This window comes from Capricornis sumatraensis, chromosome 15 (genome assembly GCF_032405125.1).
Source record: "Capricornis sumatraensis isolate serow.1 chromosome 15, serow.2, whole genome shotgun sequence".
Taxonomy (NCBI): domain Eukaryota; kingdom Metazoa; phylum Chordata; class Mammalia; order Artiodactyla; family Bovidae; genus Capricornis; species Capricornis sumatraensis.
In genome coordinates this window covers 73,392,752-73,411,277 of record NC_091083.1, presented here as the reverse complement: position 1 = coordinate 73,411,277, position 18,526 = coordinate 73,392,752, and the positions used below count along the sequence as shown (strand labels likewise).

General features: G+C 44.5%; 1 protein-coding gene across 1 annotated transcript in view; it reads left to right on the top strand.

Moving 5' to 3' along the window:
- CHD6 (chromodomain helicase DNA binding protein 6) overlaps positions 1-18,526 on the top strand; it is a 150,104-nt gene that overhangs the window by 32,651 nt on the left and 98,927 nt on the right. Inside the window, exons 3-4 of the mRNA XM_068986821.1 lie at positions 5,383-5,530; positions 7,294-7,443. Coding sequence (XP_068842922.1) covers positions 5,383-5,530; positions 7,294-7,443 — 298 coding nt within the window. The remainder of the gene's footprint in view (positions 1-5,382; positions 5,531-7,293; positions 7,444-18,526) is intronic.

Genomic DNA, 18,526 nt, shown 5'->3' with positions numbered 1-18,526 from the left:
CTCCAGAGTTCTTGCCCGGAGAATCCCAGGGACCGGGGAGCCTGGTGGGCTGCCGTCTATGGGGTCACACAGAGTCGGACACGACTGAAGTGACTTAGCACCATCAGCAGCAGCATAGGTATATATACCTTTTATGTTTATGTGTGTGTGTATAAGTTATATGGTTTTTCTTCAACCATTGTGAGAATAAGTTGCAAATATCATGCCTTTTTATCCCTAAAGGCTGCAGTGTATCTTTTCTAAGAGTAATGCCATTTTCATAACCATTTGTTTAGTTACTGCTTCTGTTTCTGTAGTCTGTAGAGAGACACGCTTAAAATCATGTAAATATCCTGTGTCTCTTCGAGTTGTTCTCCCCCAGATTTACCATTCCTTGATGGTTCTGGACTATGCTTATCTTGACTACAGTGGTTACAAAATGATTTTCCAACTCTACCACTGTCTACATTTACTGTTTGGATTGTATAATAAGCAGGAGTTTTCCTTTCCCCCTCATTTTTCATTATTTGTCTGTCTGTCTATCATTGGTGTGGATTCTTACCATTTTCAATGGCTTATAATTCATTACTGACCTTAATTACTTTCGTGCTCACATGGCCCCAGTTTTGACTAACGAGAGTTCTTTTAGCTGACTCCTGTGCCCTTTTAACATGCTGCCTTCGCTTTTTTGGGCACTCCCTTTACTTTACGACACAGAATGTTTCAGGCTGATATTATAACTTCCTTCTCTTGGAACCAGCCATTTTTGTGCAGAACTTTGGAATTCGAAACCAAAATCTGAGAGCTGTGTGTGCAGATTGTGCTTGGAGCATCTTTGCTTGTTGGCTTTCTCAGTTGTCAAAGCTGCGGGAAATATACAAGACAAACACGTGTACGTATATTATGTACATGCACATGGATCCACCTCTGCATGCACACACAGTATACTCATACTGCACATGTACACGCTTATATGCGTGTGTTCATACATACACTTACCTTAGAAAGCGTGTGTCTTACTGAGCCTCCAGTGTAGATTCATCCCACAGTCTCTTCCTTGCCTTCCAACATCTCATATTTCCGTCTTCCTGGGTGAGAACCACAGCTCCTAACATGAACACATTTACTGATTTGCTTACTCCTATTACCACAGCTAAAATGGCTTCAGAACTGCTTCCCTTATACGCCTGCCGAAGAGAGTTCACCTTTTGTTGGCTGTTTTCCTCACTTCTCCCCAAAACTGAAAGTATATAGTCAGATACTGTGTTTATAAATTAATGAGATTTTTCTTTTTCCATCTGTTGAGTGTGGTTATGTTTTTCATTTGAAAAACACCTAGATTTATTTATTTCAACTTGTTTTCATCTCTCATTAAAAAAAAATTTAGGTATAGGTAACATGCTTCCAAAAATCAAATCTATATAAAAAAGATACTTACCTCTGGCTTTATTTGGTTTATCATCTTTGTGTCTCTTTTTGTAAAATAAGTAGATATATGCAAGGTTTTTTATTTTCTCTTTATTCTTTCATAAAAAGTAGCATGTTAGTATACTGTTGCACTTTGCTTTTTTTCTCTTAACAATATATCTTAGAAATCATTCCATGGTAGTTTATAGGATTCTTTCTTAATTGTTTACAGCTGCCCAATACTCCTTTCTGTGTATCCTCATTTATTCATCACTTATGTTTGGACATTTAGGTTGTTTTTTGTTATTTTGAAATTATCAAAACAATGTTGAATAACCACATGCATATGTGTTTCATATTGATGGAGGTGTATCTTTAGAATATATTCCTATGAATGGAATTGTTAGATCAAAGCGTACGTACATACGTAATTTTGTTACATATTATTTGACTACTATGTTTGAAGAACCTGGAACCCAAAGGAGAAAACAGTACATTCATGGTCCAAATCCATCTGTAACAAAGTGGGGGTTAAAATGTCTTCATTTGATAAAACTCTCAAGTGTAAGTTTTTTAAAACTCATTCCGAAGATAGGGAAAACACATTTCACCTAGTCTTCCTAGAGGATGAATTCAGGTGGTATTTTCTTGCTATCCTATTTGAAAGTCCCATTTGTAAGCTCACAGGGAATCTTCCTGATACTTGTCTTTATCAGAAGAGCTCCAGCAAAAAGTTTTGAAAATCAAAATTGATTCTTTTGTCAAAGGTAATATTCAGAAAATCACTATGAAGATTTCTCAGTAGAGTATCTTCTTATATATCCCCAAATAGGTAAGCAGGTATCACTAGACTTGTCCCTGTTTTACTCATGTGTATTTAAGAAGTTGTTCCCTCCACCCCACCCCACACCCAGCCTCTGGCTAGGAAACCTGTGGTGCCCCAGGTTTGACTTCAGAGGGCCTCACTACGGTCATCATTTAATGTGTTTCTGAAAACATGGAAGGCAAATATATACATGTCTTATAGTAAGGTTTAGTATTTTGAGGAGGTTCTATTCCCTAATTTTGTCTTAAGCTTAATTTAGTTTTGAGCAGGATATTTTCACAATGAAGCACATGTTTCTAGCCCATCTATATAATGAATATTTAAAATGGAGATTAAACATATATAGATAAAGCTTTCCAAAATGAAATTATATTTAGTAGAAAGATAAAATTGATTTCAAATGTTGGAAGGATTTAAGATTTTACAGAAGATTAAATGGGATTCCAAGCATGTGATTATTATGGTGACTATATTATATCTATATTACTATCTCTAAATGTGTGTCCAAAAAATGAAACACACACCTTCTTCTGTTGAGAGAATCAACTATGGAGTTATGAATTTTTCTTTTTCTTTTTTTTGATATATCTGAGTTATTGGAGTGTTTTGTAACCAATTCTTTTGGTGATTATTTTGAAATTCCAAGAAGATTAAGAGAAATTTGAAGTGTTTGCATTTGTTGAAAGGGAGACTGGGGATTTAAAAAGAAAAAAGGAGGCAGGAAACATGATATAGTATAAACAGTGAGGGGATTGTGAGTCAGCTGAGCTGAGCACCGGCCTCTGCTTGGCTGCTGGCTTTGGGGCCTTTGTGCTTCTTAAACTTGTTTAGATCTGGAACATGAGGCTCACCTGCCCTGGCCCCCTCGCAGAATTGCAGTTGCTACAGTTAAATGAGACAGGAAACACTGAAGTGCTTTTTAGAATATAAATTGCTATGTCATTTTCTTAGTGAGAGCCAGGTAACATGAGATAAATATTCCAGTGAAAATTGGACATCTTTTTAAAAACTCTTTTCACCGGAGTCTTCTGTCCTGAAACTGGTAGGAAGTGGTCTTTCTCCCCTGATGCCCACCCCTAACCCCCAAGTTTCATTTCCTAACTTTGGATCAAAACAATCTCATAAAGAACTTTGCTGATAGGTAGGCAAGCCAGTCTTCAGCCTACGGAATCAAGGGTAAGACTGGGTCTTTGCCCACCTGATGAGTGATCCATGTGCGAACGGTTGAAGGGTGTTGGGAAAAGCAGACAGACGCCCTGGTCCACGCCGGGCGCCGTCCCTCCAAGGGTGCACCCCGCTGGATCTTCCGTCTTCTGTGCCTGTCTTCCCCCACACCTTGCAGTGACTCACCGGATAGGAAGTACCAGTAACTGTGCCTCTTTCCTCATCTCCACCTTCTGCCAAGACTTATCGACACTACTTCTTCCAAGACTTACTGGTTCTGCTTCTGTCGCACCTTTCACATCAATTACACCCTTGCGTTTTCTCTGATCACGTCTCGTTTGAGTCTTCTTTCTCTCTTGCCCAGTCTTGCCATCGTGCCCTTTTCATGCAGAATGAGTCTAAGCTCTCCAGCCTCACATACCCCTAGGTTCTTTCCAGCTGCATCAGCTTAGTGCTTCTTTTCACCTGTCCTGTCATCTAGCCACACAGACTGTCTTTGAACACTCTTCCATTCCCCAAGAATGTCATGGTGACTACGTGCGTGCCTAGTTTAGATACTTTCTCTTCCGTTTACTAGTGTGTTACCCTGGAAATCTTAACCTCACTGTTTTTCTTGATAAAATTAGGATAATAATACTATCTGCCTTAAATGGTTGCTTTGAAGAAGAAAGCAGATAATCCATGTAAAACTTTAGAGAACTGTACCTGCATGTAGTAGGTGTTACGTGCAAATTAGCTTTAGTTATTATTATTATTGTCTTCTATCAAAATTCTGTGTGTATCTTTGCTCAAGTGTGTTTTTCCCAAATCTCCCCAAGTTGTATCCATCCATTAGTGCATCCATCTGTCCAATGAATATTTTATCGAATCCTTGATATGCTAAGCATAAGACTACTACTCGCTGTAAAGAATACAGAACTTAAGCGCATCCTGCCCTCTGGGAACTTAGTGTCTGATGGGAGAGCGCAGAGAACTGTAAACTGTTCATCCATTCAGCACATGTTGATCGACTCACTGCAGAGGATCTGAGGTCCTGTTTAGTTCTGAGCCTGGTGTCACGTGTAATGACTAACTCTGGTGGAAGATCAAAGTTTGAATGCCTTAGGCAAAGCACAGTTGAGGTGCTTGAAGGAAAGTAAAAGTTGCTCAGTCGTGTCCGACTCCTTGGGACCCCATGGACTATACAGTCCATGGACTTCTCCTGGCCAGAATACTAGAGTGGGTAGCCTTTCCCTTCTCTAGGGGATCTTCCCAGCCCAGGGATTGAACCCAGATCTCCTGCATTGCAGGTGGATTCTTTACCAGCTGAGCCACAAGGGATGCCGTTGTGGTGCTTGGGAGTGTAGAAAAGGGGTTTTATCAGCCAGGAGGGGCCAGAAAGGCTTATTGGAGATGTTGCCGTCTTAGCAGGGCCTTGCACAGTGAATTTTGCCCATCTCCACCTCTCTCAAGGAGCATCAATCTCCTGCCGTGGGCGATGGCTCTGGGTGGTCGGAATTTTATCCCTGTGACCTCCTCAAGGGCTGTGGCAGTGCTGTCTTCAGTTTTGAACTCCTAGCTCTCATTCTGAGTCTTACATAGGTAATTCTCAGTAGAGAATGATGATGGCTTAGGGAGATGTTCCCACGTACCTTAAAGGGAGCTTGAAAGTAGATGATTCTCAATATCTGTGAAGCAATTCAACTTCTTAGAGAAGATGTTTATTTGAAAGTAGGGTTTTTTGGGGGGCGGGGAGATGTTTGTATCATTTTACTTCGTATCACATTAATCCTATCTATAGTAGTCGTGATAGGGGTGTTAAAAAAAAAAAGTGAATTTTACATCAACGCATGTAGATGTTTCTTCCCTTTTTCCTGCACATTTCTGACAGGAGACTCTTGTCACTTTTCCATCAAAGCCTATCCTGGCCCCAGAATTCTAGGATGTACCCTCATAACTTGAATCACATGAGAAATCTTAGCTTTAAGAACTGCCCAACAGTTTTAATTCTGAATTTCTCCTTGTAGCAAGGAGCAAGGACCAACCCCAGTGGAGAAAAAGAAGAAAGGAAAAAGGAAAAGTGAAACTGCAGTGGAGAGTTTAGAGCTGGATCAGGGCCTGCCGAACCCGTCCCTGCGGAGCCCCGAGGAGTCCACTGAGTCTGCAGACAGCCAGGTACCGCTGTGCCGGGAGCCCGGGCGGGCACTGCGGCTGCGGGGCGGGGTCTCGCTGACGCTCATCCTGGTGCTCCTCTCTCCCTGTCTCCAGCCCACTTCCCTCGCACCCAGACCTGGGCTGGGCTTTCCCTGTGTTAGTGGGTGACCACCAGGCTCTTTCCCTAGCATCCTGGTCCTTAGACTAACAATCTCCCAGCTGTTCAGCAGTGTTGGCTTCCTTCCAGGAGAGTCGCATGGTATCAGGCTGCAGTGAGAGGGAACGTGGAGAGGGGAAGTGTGATCCAAAGTAGGTGAGGCTCCGAGGGCCTCTCTCGCCACGTAGGTGATGCATTGATGGCTCGGGGTGCTAATAAGCCAGTCTGTGTGAGGACACGTTCATAATCCCAGATGCTGGAAAAGTCAGGGATGGATTCCTTTTGCCAAGATGGGAAGGAAAATTTGGGGAAACGAGTGGCCCACCCAAATGAGATTTCTGAAGACACACCAAAATGGTAGGAGTTTTCTCCCTTGAGTTGAGGCAGCCTCTCTTGGACTTGAATTGTGATATTTCAAAGTGCTGTTTCCTCTGACAGCCGCAGCAGTTTATCTGGGCTCTGCCCCCACAAGGGGCCGTTTAGGATAAGATCAATTTAAGTCCTGTGATCTTCGTTGTAGGAAAGTGTCAACTCCTAACATCACAGTGATGAATAAGTGTGGTGTCTGGGGTGTCAGATCCAAGACCCCCTTTCACTGCCGATATACTTGGGTTAGTGACTCCCAAGTATCCTGACTGGCAGAGGAGCAAGTACGTCTGGTCCATGAGGGTCAGCAGGTAGTTCAGTGTTTCTAGGATGGTGATCTGCACGTGGCATTGAGGGAGAGCTTTTTATGTGGAATCCCTCCTGTAAAATTAAATGTCATTGAGGTGACTCAGTAAAGAAACAAACACAGAGAGAGGCCCAGGAGGCATCTTTTAGACGATAAGGGCCAGGGGTAGGGTGAGGGTGAGGTTTGGCTTCTCGTTTTGTTTTGTAGGGTTTAAGTGTTGAAGGCTTAGCTGGCTGAGTGGATGGTTCCCGGAAGTGTTTCTGCTGCTTGGATGTGATGGGTAGAGATGAACCATGTGTTTTTCTGCTTGAGGAAAGCCACTGGGTTGCTTTGCTGTAGAATGTTATCTCTCTTAAAGGTCATGAGCTATTTAATTATAGTCAAGTCCTTACATGGTGAGTCACGAATCTCGTTTTGTCACACTCAAGACGTCAGCTTGAATTTCAAAGGGTGATGTTAGGAGATTCTCAAAGTAAGTCCGAATGAAATTGGTATTATTTAGTTGTTTGGAAGTACATGGCAAATCTGGTGAACTTGGAAAATTGAAAATAAACCAAAAAAAACCTGTTAAATCATTGTCATAAACCTGGAGCTTCAGGCTATGCTTGGAAGGGACCTCAGAGATGATGAAGTTACTTCCCATCCCTGTTGCACAGGAATGGAAACCGATTCCAGAAAGGGGGGGGGTGGGGGAAGGCACAGGCAGAGATAATGAAACACTTCTCCCTGGATCCTGAGGCTGCAGCTCCTACTCTGTGGGTCCAGAAAGGTGGCTCCCGCTCCTCCACTGGCTCCCGTTTTGAGTGAATTTCGTTCTGAAAAGAGTTGTGTTTAGGGCAGATCCTTCTTGGAAAGCTGGAGAGTGTGAGCGAGTGTAGTCAGGCGAGGGTGTCCTTGTGCCTGCTTTTCCCTCCGACTCACTGAGCGTCTCTGGCCGGTGTGTTTGTCCTGCAGAAACGACGCTCAGGACGGCAAGTGAAGCGCAGAAAATACAACGAAGACTTGGACTTCAAGGTGGTGGACGATGATGGGGAAACCATTGCCGTGCTTGGGGCCGGCCGGACATCCGCCCTCTCAGCTTCTACCCTGGCCTGGCAGGCGGAGGTACGGCCTTTAGACGGGACTGCTGGCCTCCGCTGGACAGTCACTTCAACTGTCTGATGGAGTTGTACTGTGGCTCTTTTTCAAAGCATAAGTTCGATCACTTTAACTTTAGGTTCTGTCCTTCAGGTGGCTTCCTGCTGAACTGAAAGTTCAGACTCTTTGTCTGGGCCTAGCAGGTCCCTCTGTCATCATACTCTCCCGAATTCACTCAGATACACGACTTTGCGCCATCTCTCTCATTACTCTCCAGCCAAAAGACTTGACTCTTTTAAAGCCATGTATCAGCCATTCTTTCCCACCTACTGCCCTTGGCCTGTGTGGTCCCTTTTGGTTGGAATGCTCTTTGCCACATGCTTCACTTGACTCTTAAGTCGACTCTTGGCCCTTGTCCTAATGATTTTTTTTTTTCCAATTAATTATTATTTATCTGACTGCACTGTGTCTTTAGTTGTGGCACACAGGATCTTTAGTTGAAGCCTGTGGGAGCTAGTTCTCTGACCAGGAATTGAACCCTGGGCCTTCTTTGTTGGAAGGACAAAGTCTTAACTACTGGACCACCAGGGAAATCCTCTAATGATTCTTTATTTCACTCCTGTTTGTTTCTTTCATAGCACTTCTTAGAATTTATAATTGTGTTCTGATTTCATTTTATTTGTCTCTCCCATTAGAATGTAGAAGTCTGATATGGAGTAGATAGGTGCTCTATGAACGGAATCATATAAAGCAGCCATTACAGTTGGGACTGGGGTTACAAATGTGTATGGAGAGCCCACAGCAGGGCCAGGTCCTAGGACACCAAGAGGAGTATCACAGCTTGATGCCTGCCTCCAGGGAGTTTAATCTGGGAGAAGGAGCGAATGGCTACACTGGTATTGTGAGTTAAGTGCGGTCTTGGAAGTGTGTGCTGGAATGGTGACTGGAGGAGGAATGGACAGGAAAGGGAGGTCAGGGTTTTAGGAGAGGCATTTCCGACCTGAACCACAGCCCCATAGCCTGCTGAGTACCAGAGGCTGTGATATGACAGTTTAATGAGCTTGGTCAGACGTTGAGGTGTGATTTGAGGAGTGATGGGAGATGATCCCAGGGTGGTAGGGAGAGCCACATTATGCAAGGCCTTGGCTCTCAGCTAAAGTATTTGGCCTTCCTCCTGTAGATGGTACAAGGGGCCTGGGGCAGTCAGAGAAGCAGGATGCCCATCTGTGCAGTTTAGGAATTTCCACTGGCAGCAGTATCAGGGAAGATGAGGATAGCATTTAGTCCTGGTACCCCCAGATGCTACCAAGGAAGAGGGGGTGGGAATACATGTTGAAAAGGAGGAGGTCTGAGCCAAGGAGCCTGCAGAGGAGAAAGCAGAAGCAAAAGAAGCAGCAGGCTGTGCATGTGGGATGCGCCTGACGGCCGGCAGCACATTCTGGAACACAGGCTGTCTGTCGTTATGGAGTCCCTGTTGCTGACTTGGCAGGAGTCACGTTCTGCCTGTGCAGCAACAGCACAAATACCTGTGCTTCCTCCTGGACTCCAGTGTGGCTCCTGGAGCTGAGGATGCTTTTATCTCTGCCACCCACCTTGACTCCCGCATCAAGCTTTCTCACGTAATTTCTCACAGCCTTTTGCTCTGTGTCTGCATAGAAAGTAGCTAGGAGCAGGGGCCCTTGTGCCTATGTTAACAATCAGGAAATAAGCACAGAACAATCCAGGTCATAGCATTACATAGCAGCAGTGGATCAGTGATGAGCATGTAAGAACTGACTTCGTGTCTCTCCTTGGATCAGGGTTATCCAGCTAATGAACAGAACACCTAATAGGAATAATGATTTGAAGTAGTACAAACAAATAGTTAAAAGTAGTCCTTGCAAGACTTCTTTGCCATGATAGGATTATATTGCTTTACAGTGGGTTTCCTGGGACCTCCCTGTGGTCCAGTAGCTAAGACTTCATGCTCCCAATGCAGGGGGCACAAGTTCGATCCCTGGTCAGGGAACTAAATATCACATGTCACAACTAGAAAGCCCGCATTTTCAATGAAAATCAAAGATCCCGTGTGCTGCAACTAAGACCCAGTGTGGCCAGATGAATATTTACAGTGGGTTTCCCTTCCTTGGCGACTTTATGGTTGATTTGGTAGTTAAAACACTATAAGGGATTTTATTTACTCCTAGTAGCCATTTAGCCCAAGTCATTAACTGTATTTTAATTGTTGTTCTGACTTCTACCCCGGTACCTAAAGGGCAGTGTTAGCTGATCAGACAGAAATAACTTGAAAAGTTTTTATCTTCACAAGGCTCTCTTTATCCTCATGAAGGGTACATTCAAGAAAGAGTTTATATGTGGTGAAACATAAGCTAGAATCTGAATCTGCATTAATTACACCTCAAAGATTGTGACTAAATTTAAAAAAGAAAGAGGCCCAAAATGGGGTTTTGGTGTTGATGTTCAGAAAAGGTAGCCATGTGGCTCTGGCCTCCACACCACAGGACAGACCTGATCACCTGCCAGGGACTGAGCGACTGACCCGAATCAGTGCTCCATGGAGCCCTCTATTCGTGTCTGTTTTACATAGCGGGCTCTCTGGGGAGGTCTGAACAAAGACTTCCCAGACTAACACAAAGCCCAGAAGTCAGGGATCTCATCTAGGATTCCAGGCAATCCTCAGAGTGTCCAGGGGCATAGGAAACCAGTAGAAGATTAGACTTTTCTTCCGTCCTTCTCCCAAGGCCCTTTGGAAGGGTGTCCGCCTGCTTGCAGACAGGTAGAGAAGGGGCAGAGAAGGGTGTGCAGTCAGCACCAAAAAGTCCCCGCTGCTCCCTCCCTGCTTTCTTTGTGGTGTCTTATCGGCATGCTCAGCCCACTAGTGTAGCTCCTGGCCCTGTCCCAACCCCAAATTGCAACCTCAGCAGTGCTTGCCTAGTGGTGAGTTGCTGCAAACGTCTTTACACATGATTCATTCTAGCTCGGGCCTGGCAGATCAGCATTGACACCTGGTTTGGAGTCTAGAGGACAGTCCGCTGGCTGGGGTATGGGATTAGGGGTGGAAATATGTTCCCATCCTCACTGTGACTCCCTGCTTTCTCATTCTTTGTCAAACCGATGGCAGTGCTTGGAACAGAGACAGACTTGCCCGGTTATGGCCCATTTACAACATATAGATTCTTGCAAGGCGGTCTCAGTTTTTGCCTCCTGCAATTGGTGTGGTTTGTGTGATTTTTGCCACTGAGACATAAGGACTTGAATTTGAGTGAGGCATCACCTCCCAGTGCTCTCTTGTGCCCGCTCTTGCATCTTTGCAGACAGTACCCTCTGCTTTGTCTGGTCTTTGCCTGCTCTTGGCAGGTGAGTGCAGTGGTTCCCTCGCCTGGGAAGCTCCCTGCTTCCCCTCAAGCTGGAGGTAAGTGCACCTCCTCTGTCTCCCATGGCACTCTAGTATGGTTAACTCTGTCACTGTCCTTTAAACACCTGCCAGTTTTTGTTTGCCGTTGTTGAAGCCATGAGCCATGTTAGGGTAGGGCTTGTAATCTCTTTCTCTTTTTTTTTTTAACTTCTCTCTCCAGCATGAAAAGGCTTCAGTAAAGTAAAATGTACATTAAGCCCCAGGAACTATTTAGAGGAAAGTATGGCGTGTCCCTCCTCCGTTTTGTGGTGTATTCATTATGCCCAATGTCCCTGGAACCCACCCACCTCTTGTTCACAGCCCGTGACCGCACTGATGGGTCAGCGCCCCTGCCGTATTGCTCTGAATATCACTCCTGATTGTTCGCGCCATCACACTGTAAACTTTTGCAAAAACAAGTGTCACTTTTTAGTTGATCATAATTTTCACTTAACATAGGTAGTACTTGACACTGGGTAGTAAGTAACATAAAGACATGCATTCAGTTGTACTTATCGTGATGCTGTGAAAGTGCTGCACTCAATATGCCAGCAAATTTGGAAAACTCAGCAGTGGCCACAGGACTGGAAAAGGTCAGTTTTCATTCCAATCCCAAAGAAAGGCAGTGCCAAAGAATGGTCAAACTACCGAACAATTGCACTCATCTCACACGCTAGTAAAGTAATGCTCAAAATTCTCCAAGTCAGGCTTCAACAATATGTGAACCATGAACTTCCTGATGTTCAAGCTGGTTTTAGAAAAGGCAGAGGAACCAGAGATCAAATTGCCAACATCCGCTGGATCCAGAAAAACATCTATTTCTGCTTTATTGACTATGCCAAAGCCTTTGACTGTGTGGATCACAGTAAACCGTGGAAAATTCTGAGAGAGATGGGAATACCAGACCACCTGACCTGCCTCTTGAGAAATCTGTATGCAGGCCAGGAAGCAACAGTTAGAACTGGACATGGAACAACAGACTGGTTCCAAGTAGGAAAAGGAGTCCGTCAAGGCTGTATATTGTCACCCTGCTTATTTAACTTATATGCAGAGTACATCATGAGAAACGCTGGACTGGAAGAAACACAAGCTGGAATCAAGATTGCTGGGAGAAATATCAATAACCTCAGATATGCAGATGATACCACCCTTATGGCAGAAAGTGAAGAGGAACTCAAAAGCCTCTTGATAAAAGTGAAAGAGGAGAGTGAAAAAGTTGGCTTAAAGCTCAACATTCAGAAAACGAAGATCGTGGCATCTGGTCCCATCACTTCATGGGAAATAGATGGGGAAACAGTATCAGACTTTATTTTTTTGGGCTCCAAAATCACTGCAGATGGTGACTGCAGCCATGAAATTAAAAGACGCTTACTCCTTGGAAGGAAAGTTATGACCAACCTAGATAGCATATTCAAAAGCAGAGACATTACTTTGCCGACTAAGGTCCGTCTAGTCAAGGCTATGGTTTTTCCTGTGGTCATGTACGGATGTGAGAGTTGGACTATGAAGAAGGCTGAGCGCCGAAGAATTGATGCTTTTGAACTGTGGTGTTGGAGAAGACTCTTGAGAGTCCTTTGGACTGCAAGGAGATCCCACCAGTCCATTCTGAAGGAGATCAGCCCTGGGATTTCTTTGGAAGGAATGATGCTAAAGCTGAAGCTCCAGTACTTTGACCACCTCATGCAAAGAGTTGACTCATTGGAAAAGACTCTGATGCTGGGAGGGATTGGGGCAGGAGGAGAAGGGGACGACAGAGGATGAGATGGCTGGATGGCATCACGGACTCGATGGACATGAGTCTGAGTGAACTCCGGGAGTTGGTGATGGACAGGGAGGCCTGGCGTGCTGCGATTCATGGGGTCGCAAAGAGTCGGACACGACTGAGCGACTGAACTGAACTGAATGTAAGTAATGAATAAATAGGCTTAAAGCATTGTAGAAACAGGTACGATTCTTAACTCCTGGATTAGAAAGATGAGAATGAGGTGTTTTTCTTTCTTCCTCGGGCTCTTGTTTCCTCCGTTTCTTTGTACTGGCCTGTTTTCCTGCTGGCATTTGCCCTCTTCTCGCTCCAGCCCTGACTGCCATGGGCAGGCCCCGGGGCAGAGTGACGGCAGCTCTGTACCAACCCGGGTGACTCAAGACTGGGGCTGCCGTCCCACTCAGCCCGGGAGGATGGTTTTCATTCTTTCCATTTCTTCGTTGGCCACACCACCGTTTCCCACCCTGGGTCTTTCCTCGGCTCCTCCCAGCTGCCGCCCCTGGCCTCGGGCTCAGGGTGGCTCCTCAAGGTCACCACCCCTGGCCTCGGGCGCGAGGTCGCTTCTCCTGGATGCCCCTGCTCTCGGACGCAGGGTGTCTCCTCCCAGCCGCCACTGGCCTCAGACGCGGGGTAGCTCCTCCTGGCCGCCACTGACCTCGGACATGGGGTAGCTCGTGTCTCCTGTCTTTGTTTCCTCTTGGCTGCTGCTGGCCACCAGTCCTGCTGAGGCTTCTAGTGTTCAAACAGCTGTGGTTTGCACCTCTGTCGTTCCCTGCCACAGCCCTCTGTCCTTCTCGCCCCATTTCTAGGCTCATTTTCTCATTTTCCCAGGGCAGTTTTTGGCTTTTCTCAGTGTCCCACTCAAGAATCTAAGGTGATTTTGCCTGTTAACTCCTGTTTTAGATCAAAATTCCTGCCTGATTTTCTTCTAAGGAATGTGGCCGCATTCTGTTCTCATTTATCCCCACTCCCCATTCTGTGTAATGTGTTTTTTTTTTTCTATTAAGACTGTGTTCCTTGGTATCCCAAATAGGCATCTTGCTTCCCCTATACTGGTCCTTTCATCCCATGGGTACGTTTCAGCTTTCCTTCCTGTTTGCAGTCCTCTTATGAGCCGGCATCTTTTAGGGCCCAGCTGAAAGAAAACACACTATTTGAAATTCAGGCTGTTCATGCTTTCTGCTCTCTTGCTGGACTTAGCATTACCGTTGCACTGATTAGGATTTACCCCTGGCACATTTCTAAGAAAAATATGTTTTATTTTGCTTCCACTCAGAGCTAAGCCCCTGAGACTGGGCACCTTGTTTGATGCGACTTTGGACCTTCCATAGCACTTGGTAAATACTTAATGTTTTGAAAAGTGAGTTGTGTCTCAGTAGAGCCTCTCCTTATTCTAGCTAAATAGAGTGAATCAGGTGGTTGGTTGAGGTTGGGAGTGATGTGAGTTGAAAATTTTTTCCCTAAGGGAAAAAATTAATTTCATGAGTTTCTGACATGAAATTGAATGAATTAAAATGGTCTTCTTTGAAGGATAATTTGAGAAAATTCCAAGAAGTTGGAAACAGATGGCTGTTATGGAAGTGTGTTCGGCAAGCAGATTTAGTTTATATCTGTGTGTTTCTGTATACACTGAGTGTTTATACACACATGATCATGCTTATGCATGGTCTCTGTTTAGGAAAAAGAAATCCTGATTTTCCAGTCTTCTTCCTACTTTGATGTGTATGTTTGGTAACACTAGCCTCTTTTTTCCCTTTTATTAGGATAGAGTAAAAAAAATCTGTTGTCAGATTTTGATGATAACTATTGTTTTTTTAAAAAAATTCTACTGTTATCCCCTGTTCTTTAGTGCCAAAAAGCAAACTGAAGTTTTATTTCAAATTCCTTAATTTTTACTTAAAAATTTTCTGTAATAAAGAATGCTTTAAGCCCCCCATCCTTTTAACCCTCAGCGTGAAGTTCTGAGCCTTCTTCATCCACATGTTAATGTTTCTGTGGATTGGGTCCTGGTTAAAAACTGAAGAGAAATCAACATCTTTCCATCAGAAGCCATCTTTTTCTGCTCTTCATGGTAGTTAAGAATAAGAGACTATTTGAAGGGACCTCCAGTGGTTAAGAATCCACCTGCCAATGCAGGGGACATGGATTTGATCCCTGGTCTGGGAATTAAAATCCCACATGCCATCGGGCAGCTAAGCCCGTGGGCCACAGTTTCTGAGCCCACTCGCTCTAGAGCACATACTCTGCAACAAGAGAAGCCACTGCAATGAGCAGCCCTCACACCACAACCAGAGAGTAGCCCCTGGTCACCGCAGCTGGAAGAAGCCCGTGCTCTGCAACTAAGGCCCGATGAAGCCCCCCTCCCCCCAAACATGCAGTCAAATAAAGAACATTCTTTTAAGGAGAGAGAGCCTATTTGAAGTTGCCTGCTGGTGAGGAGAGACCGTGGTTCTTTCAGCGTGGGTGCACTCTTGGGAACGCTTGCTTGTTAGTCTGGTTCGTACAGACTTGGAAGTAGGTAGGAAAGGTAGTTGGCAGTGATGAAAGTCTAAGGCTAACAGACATCTAGCTTGTTTCCAAAGCCTCTTCTGATTTGGCCAGCCGCTCTGGCTCTGTGGGCCCGTAGCACTTACTCTATACTGCTGTTCCCATGTTGCGTCGTAAAATCTCTTAACATTATTTATTCAGAAATATTATTGAGCGCCTACTACTATTGGGTACCAAGGACTGTTCTGAGCGCTGGAGATAACATCAGGGAACAAAAGAGCCGGCAGTCCCCGCCCTTGTGGAGGGAGCCTTTGGCCATGCACACAGCCCATCTCCTCCTCCAGAGGTTTGCCGGGTTTTCAGCCTACGTGGGGTGTCAGGCTAAAGGGCTAAGCTCAGAACTTCCAAAGGGTAGAAATAACTCGGGAGAGGCTGGTTTTCAACCTGGAAAGATTAAAATTGTGTAGTGTGTACGTGGTGGTAAGTGCTATGGAAAAAAAAACATCAGAGTAGGAGTGTTACGAAATTCAAGAATGAAGGTTGCAATTTTAGATAGGGTGATCAGTGTTGGCCTCACAAAGGTGGCATATAATCCAAGAACTGAAGGAAGTAAAGGAGTGAGGGAGTCATGTAGGGAGAAGAGCATTTCAGGCAGACGGACGAGCAGAGTTCTGAAGGTGGAAACGTGCCTGGTGTGTATGTGGGACAGACAAGGAGTTGAAAGGTGACAGAGGAGGTGAGAGACTGGGGACGCATTCTGTGGGCTTCTGAAAACCTTTGGGAGACTTTAGGTTTTACTCCCAAGTTGAAAGAAAAGCATTTTAAGCAGTGTAAGCAAAAGGATGACTTAAATGAAGGGGCCATTCTGATAGTTGTGTTGAGAATAGACCAGTAGGACAGGCAGGGTAACAAAGTGACTACTTAAGAGATGATTGGGAATAATCTGGGTGAGAGATGAAGGTGGTTTAGACCAGGGTAGAAGCAGTGGAGGTGGTGAGGAATGGCTGGGTTCTGAACATACTTCGAAGGTAAACTCAACAGGATCTCTTGGCTGATGAGATAGGGTGTGTGGCGCGAAAAGAGAGGAATTGGGAATTACAGGATTTGGGGGTTGAACTTCCAGAGGGATAGAGTTCTTTTTAATCCAGTTGTAAGAAAACTGTAGTTTGAAGGGGTAGGGTTGGTGGCTTGGCTAAGAGACTAGGAGTTTGGTTAGTGGACGTCTGAAGTGTGATATATTTCTGAAATAGTCAGGTGGTGATGACAAATAACAGTTGGATAATGGAATCTGTAATTATGGGGTTCTAAGCTGGATTAAATAAATACGGCAGTCCGGACAACATGCACACATGCGAGTTAAGTTGCTTCAGTCGTGTCTGACGCGTTGTGACCACGTGGACAGTAGTCCGTGAGGCTCCTCTGTCCATGGGATTCTCTAGGCAAGAACACTGGAGGGGATTGCCATGCCTTCCTCCAGGAGATCTTCCTGGCCCAGGGATAGAACCTGCATGTCTTGCATCTCCTACATTGACAGGCAGCTCTTTATCACTAGCACCACCTGGGAAGCCCAGGATAAATACATATGGCAGGCAAGACACCTGTAGCCAGTATTTAAAACCATGAGACTGGATGGGATCACCTAGAGAATGAATATAGATAAAAAAGAAAGCTCCAAAACTAGGCCCTAGGGAACTGCAGAAATAAGAGTTAGCGTTGGAGGATTCTATTTTCAGGTAAGAAATAGTCGGGCATGGCAGCCCAACACTTGCTGCAAGGGGGAAGAAAAAGGTAACTTGCAAAGAACATATTTTTAAAGACATCAGATAGCTGTGAAAGCAGCAAGAATGAGATGCACTAAAATTCCAGACAGAGAAGAGCTCTTCCTAGATGAGCTGACTGTTGCTGACTGTTTTCTTCTCTGGAGCATTCTGTAATTCCGGGCAGGGGCTGAGCACCAGGCTGGGCCCAAACAGAGACCTACTCTGGGTTGACGAGAAACCATCTGACCCTGATGGTGGTTGATTATGCAGGGCTGATGAAATGATTGGGAACTAGAGAAATCCCCAAAGCAAGGAGCCTTCCCCAGAAGACATTAGCTGAGTTCTGGGGTAGTACAAGAAGTGGGTGGCCGAACCAGAAAGCAGATCGAAATCTCAAACTCTTGCGTTACTTAGGAGATAAACTCTCACTGAAAGGATGGGTCTACTGCAAAACAAAGCTGACTCTCCCTTAAGAGAGATTGTTAACCTGCTTGGGATTGGAAAACTCAGGGCTGAGGAGTAAAAAGACCTGCCGAGCTTACAGTCAAGTGACCATGGGCATTTGTTCTCAAGGAATAGATCAAACGAGATGGACTGAGTCTTAACAGAACGGTGACCCAGTCCTGACCCAGCAGAGCCTGATTGGACTGGACCAGTGGGACCCATTCCTTCTCCCTGTTCATCAAGGAGAAAATAGGAAGCATTTGGAGCTGCTGTGATTCTTTTGTTCACAATATTCACCATGCAATAAAACATTATTAGACATTGAAAAGGCTGGGAAATTGACTGACAATCAGGAATATTGATGGAAGCAAAGCCCAGATGATCCAGATAATGGAGTTAGCAGAAAAAAATTTTTGAATTACTATGATTAATGAGTTAAAGAAAATAGAGGAAAAGATGGACAAAATAAGTTTTAAAGTAAAGAATTCCAACCGAGAATTGAAGCTATAAAGAGAATCAGATCAACTCTGTAAAACTGAAAATTTGTAAAATTCAAAGCACAATAGGTAAGTTTAAAAGCAGATTAGATATAATAGAAGATAAGATTAGTGACTTTGAAGACAGCTCAGTAGAAAGTTTCTAAACTGACACACAGAAAAGTGAATGGAAAGAACAGAGCAAAGCATAAATGCACAGAGAGACCACTGGGATGCAGTGAAAAGGCCTGATGCTCTGCTCAGCATCCTAGATGCAGAAAAGGAAAGGTCAGTCACTTAGTCACGTCCAACTCTTTGTGACCCCATGGACTGTAGCCTGCCAGTCTCCTCTGTCCATGGGATTCTCCAGAATACTGGAGTAGATTGCCATTTCCTCCTCCAGGAGATCTTCTCCACCCTGGGATCACACCTGGGTCAGTGGAGAGCCAGAAAGTCCCCCAAACTGATGGAAGATATCAATCAGTAGATTCAATGTTAGGTAACCCCCAAGCAGGAAAAACACACAAAAGAAAACCATACCTAGGCATATCTTAAACTGTAGAAACCAGATACTAAAAGAATATCTTATAAATCACTAGATAAAAACTGACAGCTAATATTATATTAAATGGTATAGTATTGAGTACCTTCCCTCTGAATTAGCAAGTAAGAAAAAGATTCCACTATTCTCATTTATATTCAGAAATACATTGGAGGTCCTGCACTAAGGAAAGGGAAGAAATAGAGGCATGCTTTGTTTTATTGTTCTTTGATATAGTGCACTTTA